General features: G+C 48.4%; 2 protein-coding genes across 2 annotated transcripts in view; one reads left to right on the top strand and one right to left on the bottom strand.

Moving 5' to 3' along the window:
• Positions 1 to 11,727, bottom strand: part of NDOR1 (NADPH dependent diflavin oxidoreductase 1) — a 48,211-nt gene extending 36,484 nt beyond the window's left edge. Inside the window, exon 1 of the mRNA XM_030535515.1 lies at positions 11,688 to 11,727. The gene's annotated coding sequence lies outside the window, so the exon portion shown is untranslated. The remainder of the gene's footprint in view (positions 1 to 11,687) is intronic.
• Positions 11,728 to 11,769: 42 nt separating this feature from the next.
• On the top strand, positions 11,770 to 13,438 carry TMEM203 (transmembrane protein 203). Its single transcript, XM_030535832.1, has one exon. The coding sequence runs from the start codon at positions 11,855 to 11,857 to the stop codon at positions 12,272 to 12,274; it is 420 nt and encodes a 139-aa protein (XP_030391692.1). The 5' UTR covers positions 11,770 to 11,854; the 3' UTR covers positions 12,275 to 13,438.
• Positions 13,439 to 17,632: the final 4,194 nt, after the last annotated feature.

A 17,632-nucleotide genomic window follows, 5' to 3' on the forward strand; every position in this document is an offset into this window, starting at 1 on the left:
CACCGGGAGCTTCAGCAGGATCCTGTTTGGGTGTAGTTCAGGGAGCGATGCTTCGGCAGCTAGCACATACCAGGGTCTAGGGGTTAGAACAAGGCACTAGCAATCAGAGATTCGGGGCTCTAGTCCCACCTCTGCTGCTGCCTTGCTGGGCAGCCTTGGGCCAGGCGTGCCCTCTGGGCTACAGTCTGCACATCTGCAAAATGCATGTGACAATAGTGCCTAACTGACTGGCTGAAAGAAAGGTGCTGATACTTAATTAACCTTTGAGAGTCTCCAAAGAGAAACATCAGAGGGAAGACAAAGTAGCATGATTATCACATGGGTAAAGGGACTTGACACCAGGGACGCTGCTGACTCAAAGTCGAGCTGACTGCAGACAATGTTTTCAAAGTAGTGTCAGGCCCCTACCAACTGCTGTTGATTTGCAATCCCACTTTCCTAGCTTTCAAATGTTTCCCACCCCTCCAGGACCGGCTCTAGGCACCAGCAAACCAAGCACGTTCTTAGGGCAGCACTCCAGCCACCTTTTTTTCCTCTTTGGCAGTTGCGCTCTTGGAGGGGTTTTTTTTGGTTTGGGTGACAAAAAACCTAGAGTCGGCCCCGCACCCCTCGTTGCTGTGCGAAGGACCCACACACACAGGAGAAGTGACTCACTGTCTAGAACGGGAACAGCAACACTAGCTAGACACAAAGTGCCACCAACTGAACAAGGATCTGAACAGAGGATTCTTCCTCCCTAATCTCTTCTGGTGCTGGGGATCTTGTGAGCATGGCTCTCATGTCCCAGGTCAGACTGAAGCCGTATGTTCAAGGTGATGGTGTCCCTGGAAGGACTATGGCGGTGGTTCTCAAACTTCTGTGCTGCTGACCCCTTTCAAATAGCAAGCATGTTGCTTATAAATTACAAACACTCTTTATATATTTAACATCATTATAAATGCTGGATGCAAAGTAGGGTTTGGGGTGGAGGCTGACAGCTTGTGACCCCCAGTTTGAGAACCCCTGAACTACGGGGTGTATCCTACTTCCAATCAAACAGAGAGTGAAACTCCCACCAACTCCAGCAGGGGCAGTATCAGGCACTTATTTGTTTTAAAAAAGTCTATGGTACCTGCCCATTGCTGCAGTATCAGGGTGCACTGTCATCGGCCAACAGCAGAGTCGTCGCCCTACAGCCCGAGGGCCACACACACGATTCCAAAAGGGGCAGGGGGCCACAGTCAGTACTCTGAGCCAGATGCGCTGATGCACACCACTCAGCCAGCACTGAGAGCAGAAATACCTGCCAGACCTGCTGGAATTTCCCCTGCTTTGAGGGAGGGGAGTCTCTAGTGAGCACAGAGCCAGTATGTTCCCACATCACCGCTCACACCGCCCTGGGTGCAGGTGGCATGTTGGGATGCAGAGGAGCACATCAGATGCGGAAGGGGCAGCGGCTGTTGCAGGCTGTGCTCCAACTATCCCCAGCAGGAATGGGGTCCCCAGGGGACTGATGTCAGCTAGTGTGGGTTAGGGTAACCCCCCGACTGCTCTGCCCAGGGCTGGGGCAGAGAGTCGGGAACTGGAACTGCTGGTTGCTCTCACCTTTCCCAGCAACTGTGTGGGGCTCAGTTCCCTCTAAGGCTGCACAGCAGCCTATAAAGCACCATGCAGGAGGGAGAGCTGGCAGGGGAGAGGCACCTATCCCACGGCCTCAGCCCCAGCCCCAACCCTGCTGCGGGGAGAGAGAGCTAGGGGGAGTCCTCTCTCTCCCCCACCCTTAGCCCCAGGGTAGCCTGCACCCCAAACCTCTCATCCCTGGCCCCACGCCAGAGCCTGGACACCCTGCTGGAGATCTCAGCCCCTCCCCCTCTGCTCCAGCCCTTAGCCTCCTTCTCCACCCCAGCCCTGCCCCAGAGTCCGCAACCCCAGCCGGAGCCCTGACCCCCCCATATCCCAGCCCTGTGCTCCCACCCACACTCCGAACCCGTCAGCCCCACCCCCGCCACATGAATTTTATTACGGGCACCAGTATGGAGATGATGTGTCACATCACCTCCATATTGGTGCCCATAACAAAATTCATTCCGCACATGCATGGTAAAAATTAGAGGGGGCACTAGTGTGGGAGAAGGGAGCCGTCTGGTGCCAGAGGCTGCTCTAGGCTCAGGCAGAGCCAGTCAAGCCCCTGCCCTGCTCTCCCTGGGGCTCCCAGTAGGGAAGCAGCTGACTGAGCAGCCAGAGCTACTCTCTTGCCCCCACCTCAATGCAGCACACAGCCAGCAGGGGTGCTGCTGAGCAGCTGCAGCAGGTTCTTGGAGTGCCCCTGGGGCTTCATGGGAAGCAACGAACCCAATCGCCTCCCCATAGTGGTGGGGATTGAACCCACTGCCTCTTGTCCTGCCCTCTGTGGCACGAGAGAACAACTTTTATCCATCTGTTTTCTGGCAGCCTTTCAAGTATTTGAAGACTGCTATCATGTCCCCTCTTTTCTAAACTAAACGTCCCTGGTTCCTTCAGAACCTTGCTCACGTGCCTGGCATTCCATCCCTTTGATCATCTTTGTTGCTCACCTCTGGATCCTCCCGTTTCTCCACATCCTTTCTATACATTGGTGACCAAAACTGGACACAGTAGTCCAGCTGATGCCTAACCAGCACTGAGTAGTACTCTGTCATCTCCAGTGACCTGCTCTGTTAAAGCAACCTAAACTCGCATTTGCTTTTTTTGCAACAGCATCGCGTTGCTGACTCATGTTGAGGTTGTCATCCACCACGACTCCCAGAGCCTTTTCAGCAGTGCTGCTCCCAAGTCAGTTCTCCCTTTAGCATGGTTCTGGTGCAAAGGCACTTAATTAGCCCCTGCTCAGCCAGCCCCAATCAGGGGAAATAGATTGGGGCTGGGGAGAAGCCTGGTGCCTGGCCTTTAGAACTGGCTGCACCTGTGGGCCTGAGGCATTAAGAGCTATAAAGGCTGGCTGGCAGCCAGAAGAAGGGGGAATGGTCAGGGGAAGGTCAGTTTCCAGGCTGAGGGCAGACTCTGCGGAAGAGGAGATTGTCAGGCCTGCGAGCTGTATATCACTGGTGGTTGGAAAACATGGTGCTGAAGAACCAGAGGCCTGAGTTTTATTGGGGCAGTCAGTGGGCCCCAGGAAGAGGGACAGGCAGAGGACCTTGTTACACTCTCCCATTCTGTATTTGTGCATTTGGTTTTTCTTCCCTAAGTGCAGCACCTTACATTTGTCTTTGTTGAATTTCATTTTTTTGTCTATAGCCCAGTTCTCCAATTTATTGAGATCCCTCTGAATTGTAGCTCTAGCCTCCAAAGTGTTGGCAACCCCCTAGCTTTGAGTCATCTGGAAATCTGATCAGTACGCTCTCTAGTCCTGCATCCAGGTCATTAATAAAGATGTTACGCAACACCGGACCCAGAACAGATCCCTGTGGAACCCCACTTGAGACCTCCCTCCAATCTAACATCATCTCATTAATAGTTACTCTTTCTTTGCAGTTCTTTAACCAATGTACCATCCACTTAATGGTAGTTCTGCCAAACCTGCATTTCTCCTGCTTACCTATCAGAATGTCATGTGGGATTGTCTCAAAAGCCTTGCTGAAGTCCATGTAAATAAATTATGTCCACTGCATTCCTCCTATCCCCCAAACCTGGCTGTTTGACTAGGTAGCAAGTTATCAGGATGGCTCCCACCCACCTCCTCCCACTTATGTGTAGCCAGGAGATTCTGACAACTTTATCTGGATGAGGATTTTGCAATTGTCATCTATGCCTTTGTCACAATGATGCAGTGTGCTCTATATTTTAAACCCATCTGGAAACCGAATCTGATATAGAAGTTGACCACCTGTTTGTGAAGTATCTCATTGTGGGATCTGCCTGCGTGAGATACTTGTCTTCTCTCCTGGAGATATTCCACCACAGGGGCAGTCAACTTGAGCTAGAGTCTCCTAGATATAAATGAGAGGGATTTGCCGACAGGGCATTCTCTGTGAGGGGCTGACACACAGAGCTGGTTCACTGCTCTAAGGCAGCAACAGCTGTCAGGCCCGACACACACACTACACCTAACGTACTGTTGCTATGTTATAGCCCCAAATGATATGATGTAATGTACCACTGGAAAACTCACAACTCACTGATCATTAATATTAGTGTGCGGTGTATGTACAGGTAACATGCAAAATTACAAATGTGCTGAAACTATGTTCTTAAAATGGCGGGCAAGCAGGTCAGAGGGTAACCCAACCTAGACGAAGGAATGTGGTTCCGCCAGCTTGAATGTGTCTCCAAGGTAAATCAAGAGATACTGGAAATGTTTTTACATTAACATACACAAAGTCATCAACCTACCATTGAGAGTCACCAGCATGTATCAACTGACTGTATACAATATGACTGTATTACAAAAATGTATTGAATAAAGTCTTTTATGAACTCCTGTGACACACTGGTGACTAAGATTGTGAAATGTCTGTGCTAACACCATATGAGAAATTATGGACATTCACTGATATGACGCTTTAAAGTCTGTGACCAAACACGGGAGAAACGCGTTTCTCCTAGATAGGAGGGAAGGCAGCTACCTACCTGTCTCCAATCCATGTAAATTAAGCATACAATGGAATACAATGGAAGCCCAATTTACATATAATTCAGCAGGGGGGTGGGCCGGGCCAGCTTTAGGAAGTGCAAGGCCCAATTCGAACATTTTCGGCAGGGCCCTGGCAGGGATGACTTAAAAAAAGAAAGAAGTGGAAAAAAAAGCCTTTCATTTCTTTCATGTATTATTTACTTTCCATAACTATACAAATAATACAATTATAAATTATGTAAATTGCATCATATATGCTGTTGATTGATTATTAATGACTGCTGTTTCACATGTGTGGGTCCCAGCTGCTCCCTGCCCACCTCACTGAAGCAGGTGTGCAGGGTTACTGTCCTGGAACTACACGGCAGCAGTGGACATGGGGCTGGCTGCAGGCAGGGCAAGGGGTGTGGGGTTGGTTGGAGATAGGGGGTGTGTGGGGTGGGCTGGCTTCAGGCAGGGCCGCGGGGGGATGCAGCAGGGGTTGGCAGAGATGGAGACAGAGGCAGAGACTGGCTGGCTTCAGGAAGGGGGGTGCAGCAGGGGTTGACTGGAGACAGGGCAGGGTTTGCAGGGCTGGTGTGGGCAGCAGTGTGTGTGGGGCTGGCTGGCTTTGGACAGGGCCACGGGTGTGTGGCAGGGGTTGACTGGAGAGACGGCAGGGGGTTGACAGGGACTGGCTTGGGCATGGGGTGCAGAGCTGGCTGCGGGCAGGGGGAGCAGGGCTGGTGTGGGCAGGGCAGAGGGTGCGGCAGAGGCAGCTGGAGCCCCAGCCCTTTAAATAGCCCCCAAACTCCCTGCTATCCCAGGGCTTTGGGGGCTATTTAAAGGGCCCGGGGCTCCCCAGCTTCTGCCCTGCCCTGGACCTTTTAAATAGCCGCAGGAGCCCTGGGGAATGCATGGGGGTGGCGGGGCTCTGGCGGCTATTTAAAGGACCAGGGTGGCAGAGGCAGGCAGCGGGAGCCCTGACCCTTTAAATAGCCCCCAGAGCCCCTCACTACCCCAGGGCTCTGGAGGCTATTTAAAGACCCGGAGCTCCAGCTGGGAGACCAGGGCCTCGGGGCTTGCCACGCTCTGGCTGGAGCTCCAGCTGGGACAGCGGGGCCTCGCGAGGCTTGCCGCGCTCCGGCCGGGGCCGCGGGGCTTGCCGCGCTCCCGCCTGCGCTTCGCTCAAGGGAGTGGGACCACGGATGACCCCTGAGCAGATCGCAGCCAGGGACCTGGGGTAAGTTTAAAAAAAAAAAAAGTCTTAGGCGTGGGGCCCAATTCCTGGGAATTGGGCGAATCGGCCTAAAGCCGGCCCTGGGGGTGGGTAGAACACAAGAAGAGAAGAACAGCAAGAAGCCTTCCTGGCTCTTGAAAGAGAGACAGTGCATTTGGGGATTATATAAAGTGGATAAAAAGACATTTAAGGTAACATTCATCTGGAGTATTCAAGGGCCTGGAGCTCCTGAAATCACAGAGTGCTGGGTCCTTCAACCAAGGGGGTTGAAATCTCTGGGAACTAAGTTCAGGTAGGAAACTTACTGAGGCAAAGATTGTAATTTGCTTAAACTAAGTTTAAATCTCATATCTCATCTCAAAAAAGATATACTGGCATTGGAAAAAGTTCCAAAATGGGCAACTAAAATGATTAGGGGTTAGGAACGGGTCCCATATGAGGAGAGATTAAAGATGCTAAGACTTTTCAGCTTGAAAAGAGGAGACTAAGGCGGGGATACGATAGAGGTATATAAAATCATGAATGGTGTGGAGAAAGTGAATAAGGAAAAGTTATTTACTTGTTCCCATAATGTAAGAACTAGGGGCCACCAAATGAAATTAATGAGCAGCAGGTTTAAAACAAATAAAAGGAAGTTCTTCTTCAAACAGCGCAGTGTCAACCTGTGGAACTCTTTGCCTGAGGAGGTTGTGAAGGCTAGGACTATAACAGGATTTATAGACTCATAGACTCTAGGACTGGAAGGGACCTCGAGAGGTCATTGAGTCCAGTCCCCTGCCCTCATGGCAGGACCAAATACTGTCTAGACCATCCCTGATAGACATTTATCTAACCTACTCTTAAATATCTCCAGAGATGGAGATTCCACAACTTCCCTAGGCAATCTATTCCAGTGTTTAACTACCCTGACAGTTAGGAACTTTTTCCTAATGTCCAACCTAAATCTCCCTTGCTGCAGTTTAAGCCCATTGCTTCTTGTTCTATCATTAGAGGCTAAGGTGAACAAGTTTTCTCCCTCCTCCTGATGACACCCTTTTAGATACCTGAAAACTGCTATCATGTCCCCTCTCAGTCTTCTCTTTTCCAAACTAAACAAACCCAATTCCTTCAGCCTTCCTTCATAGGTCATGTTCTCAAGACCTTTAATCATTCTCGTTGCTCTTCTCTGGACCCTCTCCAATTTCTCCACATCTTTCTTGAAATGCGGTGCCCAGAACTGGACACAATACTCCAATTGAGGCCTAACCAGCGCAGAGTAAAGCGGAAGAATGACTTCTTGTGTCTTGTTTACAACACACCTGTTAACGCATCCCAGAATCACATTTGCTTTTTTCTCACTGTTGACTCATATTAAGCTTGTGGTCCACTATGACCCCTAGATCTCTTTCTGCCATACTCCTTCCTAGACAGTCTCTTCCCATTCTGTATGTGTGAAATTGATTGTTCCTTCCTAAGTGGAGCACTTTGCATTTATCTTTATTGAACTTCATCCTGTTTACCTCAGACCATTTCTCCAATTTGTCCAGATCATTTTGAATTTTGACCCTGTCCTCCAAAGCAGTTGCAATCCCTCCCAGTTTGGTATTGTTTGCAAACTTAATAAGCATACTTTCTATGCCAACATCTAAGTCGTTGATGAAGATATTGAACAGAGCCGGTCCCAAAACAGACCCCTGCGGAACCCCACTTGTTATACCTCTACAGCAGGACTGGGAGCCATTAATAACTACTCTCTGAGTACGGTTATCCAGCCAGTTATGCACCCACCTTATAGTAGCCCCATCTAAATTGTACTTTCCTAGTTTAAAGAGAATTAGATAAATTTATGGAAGTTAAGTCCATAAATGGCTATTAGCCAGGATGGGTAAGGAATGGTGTCCCTAGCCTGTTTGTCACAGGGTCGAGATGGATGGCAGAAGAGAGATCACTTGATCATTACCTGTTAGGTTCACTCCCTCTGGGGTACCTGGCATTGGCCACTGGTGGTAGACAGATACTGGGCTGGATGGACCTTTGGTCTGACCCAGTATGGCCGTTCTTATGTTCTTAAATCTTAAAGTGTATTTCTACTTTTGTTTGTTTGTAACCCTATCTTTATTCCCTATACCTGCTATCAGTTAAGCTTTTTCTTTAAAAACTTTCTTTTTTGCCTAAACCAGCTCAATACTGTGATTGAAATGAGTGGTTGTCAAACACCAGCTGGATTAATGAGCTGCTGTTTCTGTCTCTTTAAAGGAGCTGCATATTTAATAACTGTGAATAATTTGGACAATTGTAAAGTCAAGCCTGACCTGAACAAAAGTAGTGTCAATGATAGGCCTCAAACTTCCGGAAGTTTCACAAAGCAAGCCTTGTAAAGTTAGCTTTAAAAAGCAAGATTTGCAAAAGGAAACAGACTTGTGGTCAAAACACGCTGCAACCAGATATCTCACTTTGTAGGAATCAGCACCTTGTGTTAAGTTGTACCCCCCGGGCACAGCTTGTCTAACTCACATTAACCACCTTTAAAACAACTGGCTACAAGGAGATAAGTAAACATAAATTATACAGTCAAAGCGACACAAGGAGATAAGTAAGCATAAATTATACAGGCCAAGCGACAGCAAAGACCACACAGAGAATTTGGCCTACCCTGACTGGTCAGTCTGTTTTAAAACATGGCCGAACAGACAAGATAAAAAGAATGAAGGACTGTGTGTGTGTTGGTCATAAGGGAAACCTGACCCACACGCCTTGAACTGAAGGGACGTGCACTTCTCGACTGTCTGTACCTGGCCAGTGCAGAAAACGGCCAACTGAAGGGTAACACATTGTAGGGTGAATGCAGGTTAAGTTTATGGAGTAAAGAAGTCTGGTTGCTCGAGCTGAATTGATCTCAAGTCTGTATCGATACTATAGTGTTAAGAATAGTAGTAAGTAGTTGATGAATAATAACTTTACATGTACTTGTGCTTGTCTTCAGTATAACTTGCCATTTATATTAATCCTTATTCAGTGTCGGTCTTTATTCTTGCTTTTCTTATTTTGTCTGTGTTGCCTTTATAGTCAAAAATCATTACAAACCTTTTTTGAGAAATAATCAGTAGTTTTAAATTTTCTTATACAGGCACTACTCAATCTCATTACATCTGTGTTGGGTGGTGGGAACTGGCTATCACCCAGGGCACAGCTAGGGCCCTGATGCATGTTCCCCTCTTCCTTCATCTCCACAATAACATGTGTTCCAGGAGATGGCACCAGAGGGAGACAGTTTTGTGGAAATTTGGGACCAGGTGGAGGGTGTTGGGGGGGTCATTCTGCAAAAAACACTAAGTGGGCAGTGGAAGCCAGTGCATGCCTGTCTGCTGGCTAGTGATGTATGGGCTGTGAAACATAGCAGCATAGCATTTAAGACACCCAGAGCTGCAGAGCAGGGGGTGATACAACATCTTACTGATCTGGGCTGAACCCCAACATGTCACAGGGTGTCAACTTTGGACCGGGCTCTGGGCCCATCTACTCTCCCTGGTATTTGAAAGGGCAAGTGTTATGAGGGTGGAATTGTTCAATCTTTATTTTCTGCTACATCCCTGCTGGAACTGTAGCAGCTGTAGAACTTGTACCTGTATTTTGGCAAAGCTCCTAAAGCAAGGAATAGAATCACAGAATCCTAGAACTGGAAGAGACCTGGAGAGGTCATCTAGTCCAGTCCCCTGCACTCATGGCAGGACTAATGATCTAGACCATCCCTGACAGGTGTTTGTCTAACCTGCTCTTAAAAGTCTCCAATGATGGAGATTCCACAATCTCCCTAGGCAATTTATTCCAGTGCTTTAACCACCCTGACAGTTAGGAAGTTTTTCCTAATGTCCAACCTAAACCACCCTTGCTGCAATTTAAGCCCATTGCTTCTTGGCCTAGCCTCAGAGGTTAAGAAGAATTTTTCTCCCTCCTCCTTGTAACAACCTTTTATGTACTTGAAAACTTATCAGGTCCCCTCTGTCTTCTCTTCTCCAGACTAAACAAACCCAGTTTTTTCAATCTTTCCTTGCAGTTCATGTTTTCTAGACCTTTAATCATTTTTGGTGCTCGTCTCTAGACTCTCTCCAATTTGTCCACATCTTTCCTGACACATGGAGCCCAGAACTGGACATAAAACTCCAGCTGAGGCCTAATCGGCGCGGAGTAGAACAGAAGAATTACTTCTCATGTCCTGCTTACAAAACTCCTGCTAATCTATCCCATGATGATGTTCACTTTTTTCGCAACAGCGTTACACGGTTGACTCATATTTAGCTTACGGTCCCCTAGGACTCCCAGATCCCTTTCCGCATTACTCCTTCCTAGGCAGCCATTTCCCACTTTGTATGCGTGCAACTGATTAGTCCTTCCTGGAGTCCTTTGCATTTGTCCTTATTGAATTCCATCCTATTTACTTCAGACCATTTCTCCAGTTTATCCAGATCACTTTGAATTTTATCCCTATCCTCCAAAGCACTTGGAAAAAACCCCACCCCAGCTTGGTATCGTCCACAAACTTTAAAAGTGTACTCTTTATGCCATTATCTAAATCATTGCAGAAGATGTTGAACAGAACTGGACCCAGAACTGATCCCTGCAGGACTTCACTCGTTATGCCCTTCCAGTATGACTGTAAACCACTGATAATTCCTCTCTGGGAACAGTTTTCCCACCAATTTTGCACCTACCTTATAATAGCTCCATCTAGGTTGCAGTTGCCTAGTTTATTCATGAAAGATTTATAATAGATGCTTTTTATTTATAACAGATGGTTTTATCTTTTTGATCCTCTATAAAATGAAATAAATCAATCCAGAGTTAAGGTTGGTATGTGACAAAGCCATTACAAATCCGCTTACCAGGAAGTCCACGGCTAGGAAGCGTAAGTATTAAAGTATAGAAATGATAAGTGAAGTTAAGATAGGTGATGGTCAGACAACACTTTGTGATGGGGCATTAAGGCAGAGAGCACATATCAGCAACTTGAAGGCAAAACTCCTTACAAAAACGTTGCAATTATTGTAAAGAACAGCAGTGCAGCACTCTATCCCTGGCCTTCCCATACCTATCAGCCGCTTTTGAAACAGTCAATTGGGGGCAGGTATTTGCACCTGGTAGTGTGGGCCCCTTCTGAGGGCCCTAAACACCAGCTTGACCCTTCCTCTCTCCACTGTGTAATAAGAGAGCTAATTTAGACTCAAGAAAGAATCTTGTTATATGCTGCAGAGCTGAATTCACTGATATATAGGTCTAAGCAGTAGAAAATAAACCTATATACTCCTCTTGAAACCTTGTCCTGCCTTGGCTTGTGACTGTCCTCCCTGGCTCTTCAATCCAGGGGTGGCCAACCTGTGGCTCGAGAGACACATGCGGCTTTTCAGAAGTTAACATGTGGCTCCTTGTATAGGCACCAACTCTGAGGCTGGAGGTACAGGCACCAACTTTCCAATGTGCAGGAGGTGCTCACTGCTCAACCCCTGGCTCTGCCAGTGGCCCTGGCCCCACTCCGCCCCCTCCTGAGTCTGCCCTGCCCTCGCTCCTCCCCCCAGCCTCCTGCACGCCATGGGGCGGTGCTGGGAGACGGGCGGTGCTGCCGGGAGGCCCCGAGAGTTGGGGGGGATTGATGGGGGGCTGCTGACGTGTTACTGTGGCTCTTTGGCAATGAACCCTGGTAAATTCCGGCTCCTGCTCAGGCTCAGGCCACCCCTGGGCTAATCGAGCCTTCAGTGTGTCCTTGGGCGGATCTGCGCCCCCCTCCCCCGCAGGGCCGCGTCCTTGGGCCGCTCCCCCGCCGGAGATCCCGCTCGTCCGCCCGCCGCTCCCCCAGCGCCGCAGGACCTGCCTGGCCGCCCCCCGCCCCAGCAGCTCCGCCGGACCCACCTGTGCGCCCGGCCGGCCGCGCGCCCCTTCCGCTTCCGGTGACGGCATCAGCGCGCGCCGCCCCGGGGCCGGAAGTCAGGGACGGTGGGCGGGAGCTGCCTGGGACCGCGGGCCGGGCGGGCTCTGCGCTGACCCGGCACCTTCCGGCCCCAGCCCCGCCCGGCGCGATGCTGTTCTCGCTGCGGGAGCTGGTCCAGTGGCTGGGCTTCGCCACCTTCGAGATCTTCCTGCACCTCCTGGCCCTGCTGCTCTTCTCCGTCCTGCTGGTGCTGAAGGTGGACGGCGGCGGCGGCGGCGGCGCGGGGCTGTCCTGGTGGAAAGTTTTCATCCCCTTCTTCGCCGCCGACGGCCTGAGCACCTACTTCACCACCATCGTCTCCGTGCGGCTCTTCCAGGACGGGGAGAAGCGCCTGGCCGTCCTGCGCCTCTTCTGGATCCTCACCATCCTGAGCCTCAAGTTCGTCTTTGAGATGCTTTTGTGTCAGAAACTGGTCGAGCAGACCAGGGAGCTCTGGTACGGACTCATTATGTCCCCCGTCTTCATCCTGCTCCAGCTCCTCATGATCCGAGCCTGCAGGGTAAACTGAAGACCCGGGACACTGGGGATTTGTACCTCCCATGCTAGTCAGAGGAGCACCGTCCCGCCACTGAAGTATTAACCCCCCACCGAAGAGTTAATCGAGCTTTGCTGCTTAGGTTTTGGCAACTTTCTAGTCATTCTCTTTGGCCATATAAGTCTGAGGTGTGAGAAGAAGCTTTTGTACTTTATTAAATTATTACATAATTTTGGCCCTGTGTTTTCCCAAAGTATATAGTTATGTTGTGTCATTCAGCTAAGGGGCATTTCACACCTTGTTGTTCATGTTAAAATGTCATGAAATGCAAACATAACCTGCTCATGTCACTTGTTTTGTAATAAAAATGTATAGGTGATATTTAGTAGTTTCCTTTATAAGCTCTCTTCTTTAGAAAGCCAGTGGTCATAAGCTTTGCCTTGGAATGTGTGTTACTCTAGGGCTGACTATGCCTTGACCAAAAATTTGGACCATGTCAAAAAATAATTGACTATCCCTTCCCATTGGGTTAGTTAAATCTGCCACAGACTTCTTTGCAAAAGTCAAAATGACATAGCCAAAAAGCAAGTGCAGCTGTTGGTGTACCAGTCCCACACAATCAACTTGTGAAAAACTGTGCTCCAACATGTATGCAGGGTTCATGACCTCAGATGGGGGGGGAGGGGACACAGTCTTTATAGAACAAGAACTGAAGCAGTTTCACAGGGGTGTTTTCTGTGTAGCTCAGTGTGTTGAATGTACGTACCACAAGAAACTGCCAGTACAGAAGAGACTGAATTGTCAAATAGCCTGACATTCTGAAGTGTGGGTTCATCCCTTATTCTGCTTTCAGAGTCTCATGATTGCAGCCAATGGGAATGTTTCCCCCATTTCATAGCTACTTCAGTGCCTAGGGTCAGTGGCTATAGAGTAACTGGCTGTTTTCCTGTTTGCCACAAATTTGAGATAGCCCTTTACCGGTTTTTTTTTTTTTGTGTCATTCGTTTTGTGTACTCCATTTCTGTTTGGAGGATGGATCATGTTCTCCTCAGCTGTTACGGTGCCTCTTAACTGATGTTTGATACTGCACTTTGTGGCTTAGTGACTGTTCCTATGTGCAACTGCCGTGTCTTGGAGACTGTAGTCACTCTTCATATTTGGGAATATAAACCTTGTTTGCATGTTCCCAAAATTTTAAAATGTGGTCTGTGTTAATTTCCTTTGAATCTGGAGGGGTTCTGCTTCCCTGCCTCTCCCCCACTGTGCTCCTTCAAACGGGGTGAGTGAAGGATACAGGGGGTTAAGTTTTGCTGCAACTCCAATTGTTATTTTCTTCTTTTTAAAGTATTTCTTCTGTTCCTCCCCCTCCAGCCTTTTATTTAATTAATTAATTTAATGAAACTGGTTCCAGGTGCTTCTAATACAGGAAGCTTTGCAGCTGTATATATTCCTGTAGTGTTTTCCAAGGCAGTAAAATGCAGGTCATCAGCATCTCATGATCTTTATTTCATGCCTGTGAACTGCCAAGGAAGAGTGCTACTGTACTAGAATGTTGCCTTAGAACCCAAGGAAAACAAGCTGAGATTTTCCACAAGACAGAGAGAAAGTTTCATGGGCCTGAACTAAATGGAGAGCCCTGCATTGGACCAGGTAAACCTGTCTAGGAATGCTACATGGGAGAGATGGAAAATAACCTATTACATTACACCCAGGCAGTCCTATCCCCTCCGGGGTGGGGTGGGAGGTGGTTGTGTGGGATTGGACACTGCCAGGCAATCCAGCCCCCTGCCTTGGCAGGCTGTGTGCCCGGCCATTGCCCCTCTGCTATCACCCCGGTGTGCATGTCCTGCCTTTGCACCCTGCTGTTACACAGTTGAGTCCTTGGCCTAGTGGTGCCATGCAGTCTTTGCTAACAGATCCTGGTTGTATGAAATTCAGAGGGACCCCTTGGTGGTAGTGCTTTGGTTCCCCTAGCATAGGATATGCACGGGATTAATACCTTGATGGCTGGATGATCTTGATAAAGCAGAAGTCCAGTGTGGCCACAAGGTTTCCATGCATTGTTATCAGCACTAAACAAGCAGTACCTGGTGAGTGCATTTGAGTATGCATGGTAGTCACATTAATTTTCATTCTGCAAACGCAGACTGATGTTAGCCCCCACTTCAATGATGCCTACAAGAACCTAACCATCTACTAACAGCCAGGCAGAAGGTTAACTTGGGAAAGTGAAAATATCTGTATATCATTTGAGCTTTGTAGCATCAGGATGTGGCAAATCATTAGCCCTCTCCCCAGTTCCAACCTCTCTTTCTTTTTGTTTCCTTCAGAGTGTAAGCTCTTAGGGACAGAGGCAGGTCTTTTGTACAGCAGCATGCTGATGTTATCCAAAACAAACACTAAATCTTCCTGCTTTGCAGAAATTTCTGTGCAGCTGAGCATAATCAGTCTGTGCAGGTATGCAAAAGTCCCTGTGCTCAAGACTCACTAACAGGATCAAGTGCCTCTTGCAGTCAACAAAGGGCTGTTTTTCTACCTTTTCTGTAAGAGGAAGTGAAACTGCTGTTGTTTAAGCAGCAGGCTGTACCTGGGTGTGGCTCATTAAAGACTGCAGGTGCTGAAGCAGGTACCAGTACAAAGATCACTTATATAACTTGCTGCGGACACATACTGTCAGCTCCCTCTGCAACCTCTCATATTTGGGTAAGATTTCAGAATGGATTGTACATAACTCCAGTTATGTGAGTCCTCTTATCTTATGCATGGCTAAATGATTACATGAACTCCTGATTAGCCAAAGAAATTTGGTGTCAAGGATAATGCCTTCACTACAACTGGAATAGCAAAGGCTGGTGCTGTATGTTCTGGTGCATGAATAATATAAAATGCATGAAAAGTCATAGGCAAATGTTTCCTGTTTTCCTATATGTTGATTTCCAGCAGCATTTTGCTGACCCCGGGGCACAGTAAGACTTTACCTTCATCCTCACCACAGCTGTTCAGCTCCCAAAGGGTGCCCCTCTCCACCATTATGGTAAACAGCATCCACTGCTGGAGACACACCAGGGAGCTATGGCATGAATCAAAGTGAGGCCTTGAGTGGCCTGTTCACACTCTCACCTGTACAGTCAGGAAGCTGAGGAGAGCACCTCTTGGGGCCTGCTTTTCTTTCCCCCACTTTTTGACAGCACAGGCATGTGTTGGAGCAGCCTGTTCCTCATCATGCTGGCCAGTCAGAGACCAGAGAATGTTTGAGACCCTGTTTCCCTCTCCCCCTTCTTTCGAACAGAAGAGTGTTGGGTTTTTCAGGCATGGTGTGCAGTACATTTTGGGTGGGCCAGGCTCAGGAGGTGTTGATCGTACAGAGCTAATTCTTACATGCCTGCTCTGGGTTTAAACCTTAGAAAAATGAACTGAGGCCAACATTTTCCCATTGGGATGTCCCAAGTCAGGCACCTAAATGAATGGGATGGTATCTGAAAGTGCTTAACCAGGCCTTTGCTCCCTTTGATGGTAATGATACCTCCCACTGAACTCTGTACCTTTCACATCAAGTCAATTACTTACTCCAAGGTACTTTTTTGGAAGGGGGGGGGGATTTCCAGAATCATTTAAGCAAGCTTGGAGCACAAAGTCCCAGTGACTTGTAATGGGGTTTGTGCTCTCAACACCCTGGGGTGCTATTGGAAATCTCACCCCTAACTAGGCACCTGTGGTGGAAAATGTTAACCTTCATTTTTCTCTAAAGGGCAGTTGCTTTATTTCCCTCTGCAACATGCTGCATACTTACTGCCCATTGTCTCTTCTCTTTTAGTTCAGGGAAATGAGCCCTCAGATGATAGCCTTTGGCAGCTCTGGTGGCTTCCTTTTAACTCCTAATGAGACTGGGTGGGTCCAGATCTGGATTTCCAGAACCCCGCAGGAGGTTTTTCCAACAGCAGAAGAGCTGGAATGTGGAGGAGCAAAGCAAAGAGCAGGTTGCAGGAGCTGACTCTGCAAGTTACACTCCAGAGATGCAAGGGAGCATCCCAGCCAAGGAACAGGATCAGGGCCTTTGTTTGTAACTACTAGGGACTTCAGTGGAGCTAGGGAGGCTGAAGTTAAGGAGAAATGTTCCTTCTTCAGGTCCTTTTGTGCTGGTACAGAGGCTGTGTGCGGAGTCACCACTAATGAGACAGTTCACTCATTTGGTTGCCAACATCTACCTCAGCTTGATTTCTGTTCTGCACAGACAGAGCCACTGAAAATCTCACCATTTCCCTTTGAAAATAGGCTGCTGCTGGCATTAAGGGCTTGTCTACACATGGAGTTAATCCAGAATAGCTATTATGCTTTAAATCCACACTCTCCCTTAATCTGAACTTTCAAATGTAGACAAGCCCTTTGAGTGTGTGTTTGTGGGGCCATGATTGTCTCAGTACACAGTCTAGTTTTCTCTCATCTGAAATGTAGCTTTGTACCACCAAAGAACATCTAATCTATTCTATTTCCTTAGAAGATAAAGAAGGCTGTTAAATGAGCAATTAATCTTTCCCAGCAATACAACCCAGCTCCTTATGAAATCTGTTCTCTCCTGTTAGTAAGAATCATTAGGATTCTTGAGCCTAGTCTGCACTAGAACCGTGGCTCTCAACCTTTCCAAACTGTACCCCTTTCAGGATTGGTCTTGCACACCCCAAGTTACATCTCACTTTAAAACAATGTGCTTACAAACTCCGATATAAGAATACAAAAGTGTTACAGCCACCCCGTTACTGAACAGCTGCTGACTTTCTCGTTTTTACTATATAATTCTAAAATAAACCAATTGGAATATAAATATTGTATGTACATTTGCATGTATAGTACACAGAGCAGTAGAAACAAGTCATCGTCTGTATGAAATTTTAGTTTGCACTGACTTCGCTGGTGCTTTTTATGTAGCCTGCTGCAAAGCTAGGGAAACAGCTAGGTGACCTGATGCATCCTCTGGAAGACCTCTGGGGGCCGGGGCGGAGGGGAAGGGGGGGTCTATGTTCCCCGTCTGAGAACCAGCACTAGCAATCACGTGAGAGAAAAGCTCTCCACCAGCACAGCTCCCCCGGTAACCCCTGCTAGCGGCCGGGCAGCCTATGCCGGCAGAAAAGGGCTATTGCCGCTGCTGCAGCCCAGCGGGTGATTTCAGCTGTTCTGGCGACAGGGCTGTTTTGCCATCATAAGAGCATCTCCGATCGGGCTGCTGCCAGCCTAGCACTCTCCCCCCGTGTTAAAGGGACACACGCTGGCAGGGCGGAGCTGACCTTGCTCGTGTTTCCCCGCTCAAGAAAGGCTCCCGGTGCTGGCGGCGACTTCCTAGCGAGCCACAGAGCCCGGCCCAGGGAAGCGGACCCGCAGCTACAGCAGAGCGGATTT

This window comes from Gopherus evgoodei, chromosome 16 (assembly GCF_007399415.2).
Source record: "Gopherus evgoodei ecotype Sinaloan lineage chromosome 16, rGopEvg1_v1.p, whole genome shotgun sequence".
Taxonomy (NCBI): Eukaryota; Metazoa; Chordata; order Testudines; family Testudinidae; genus Gopherus; species Gopherus evgoodei.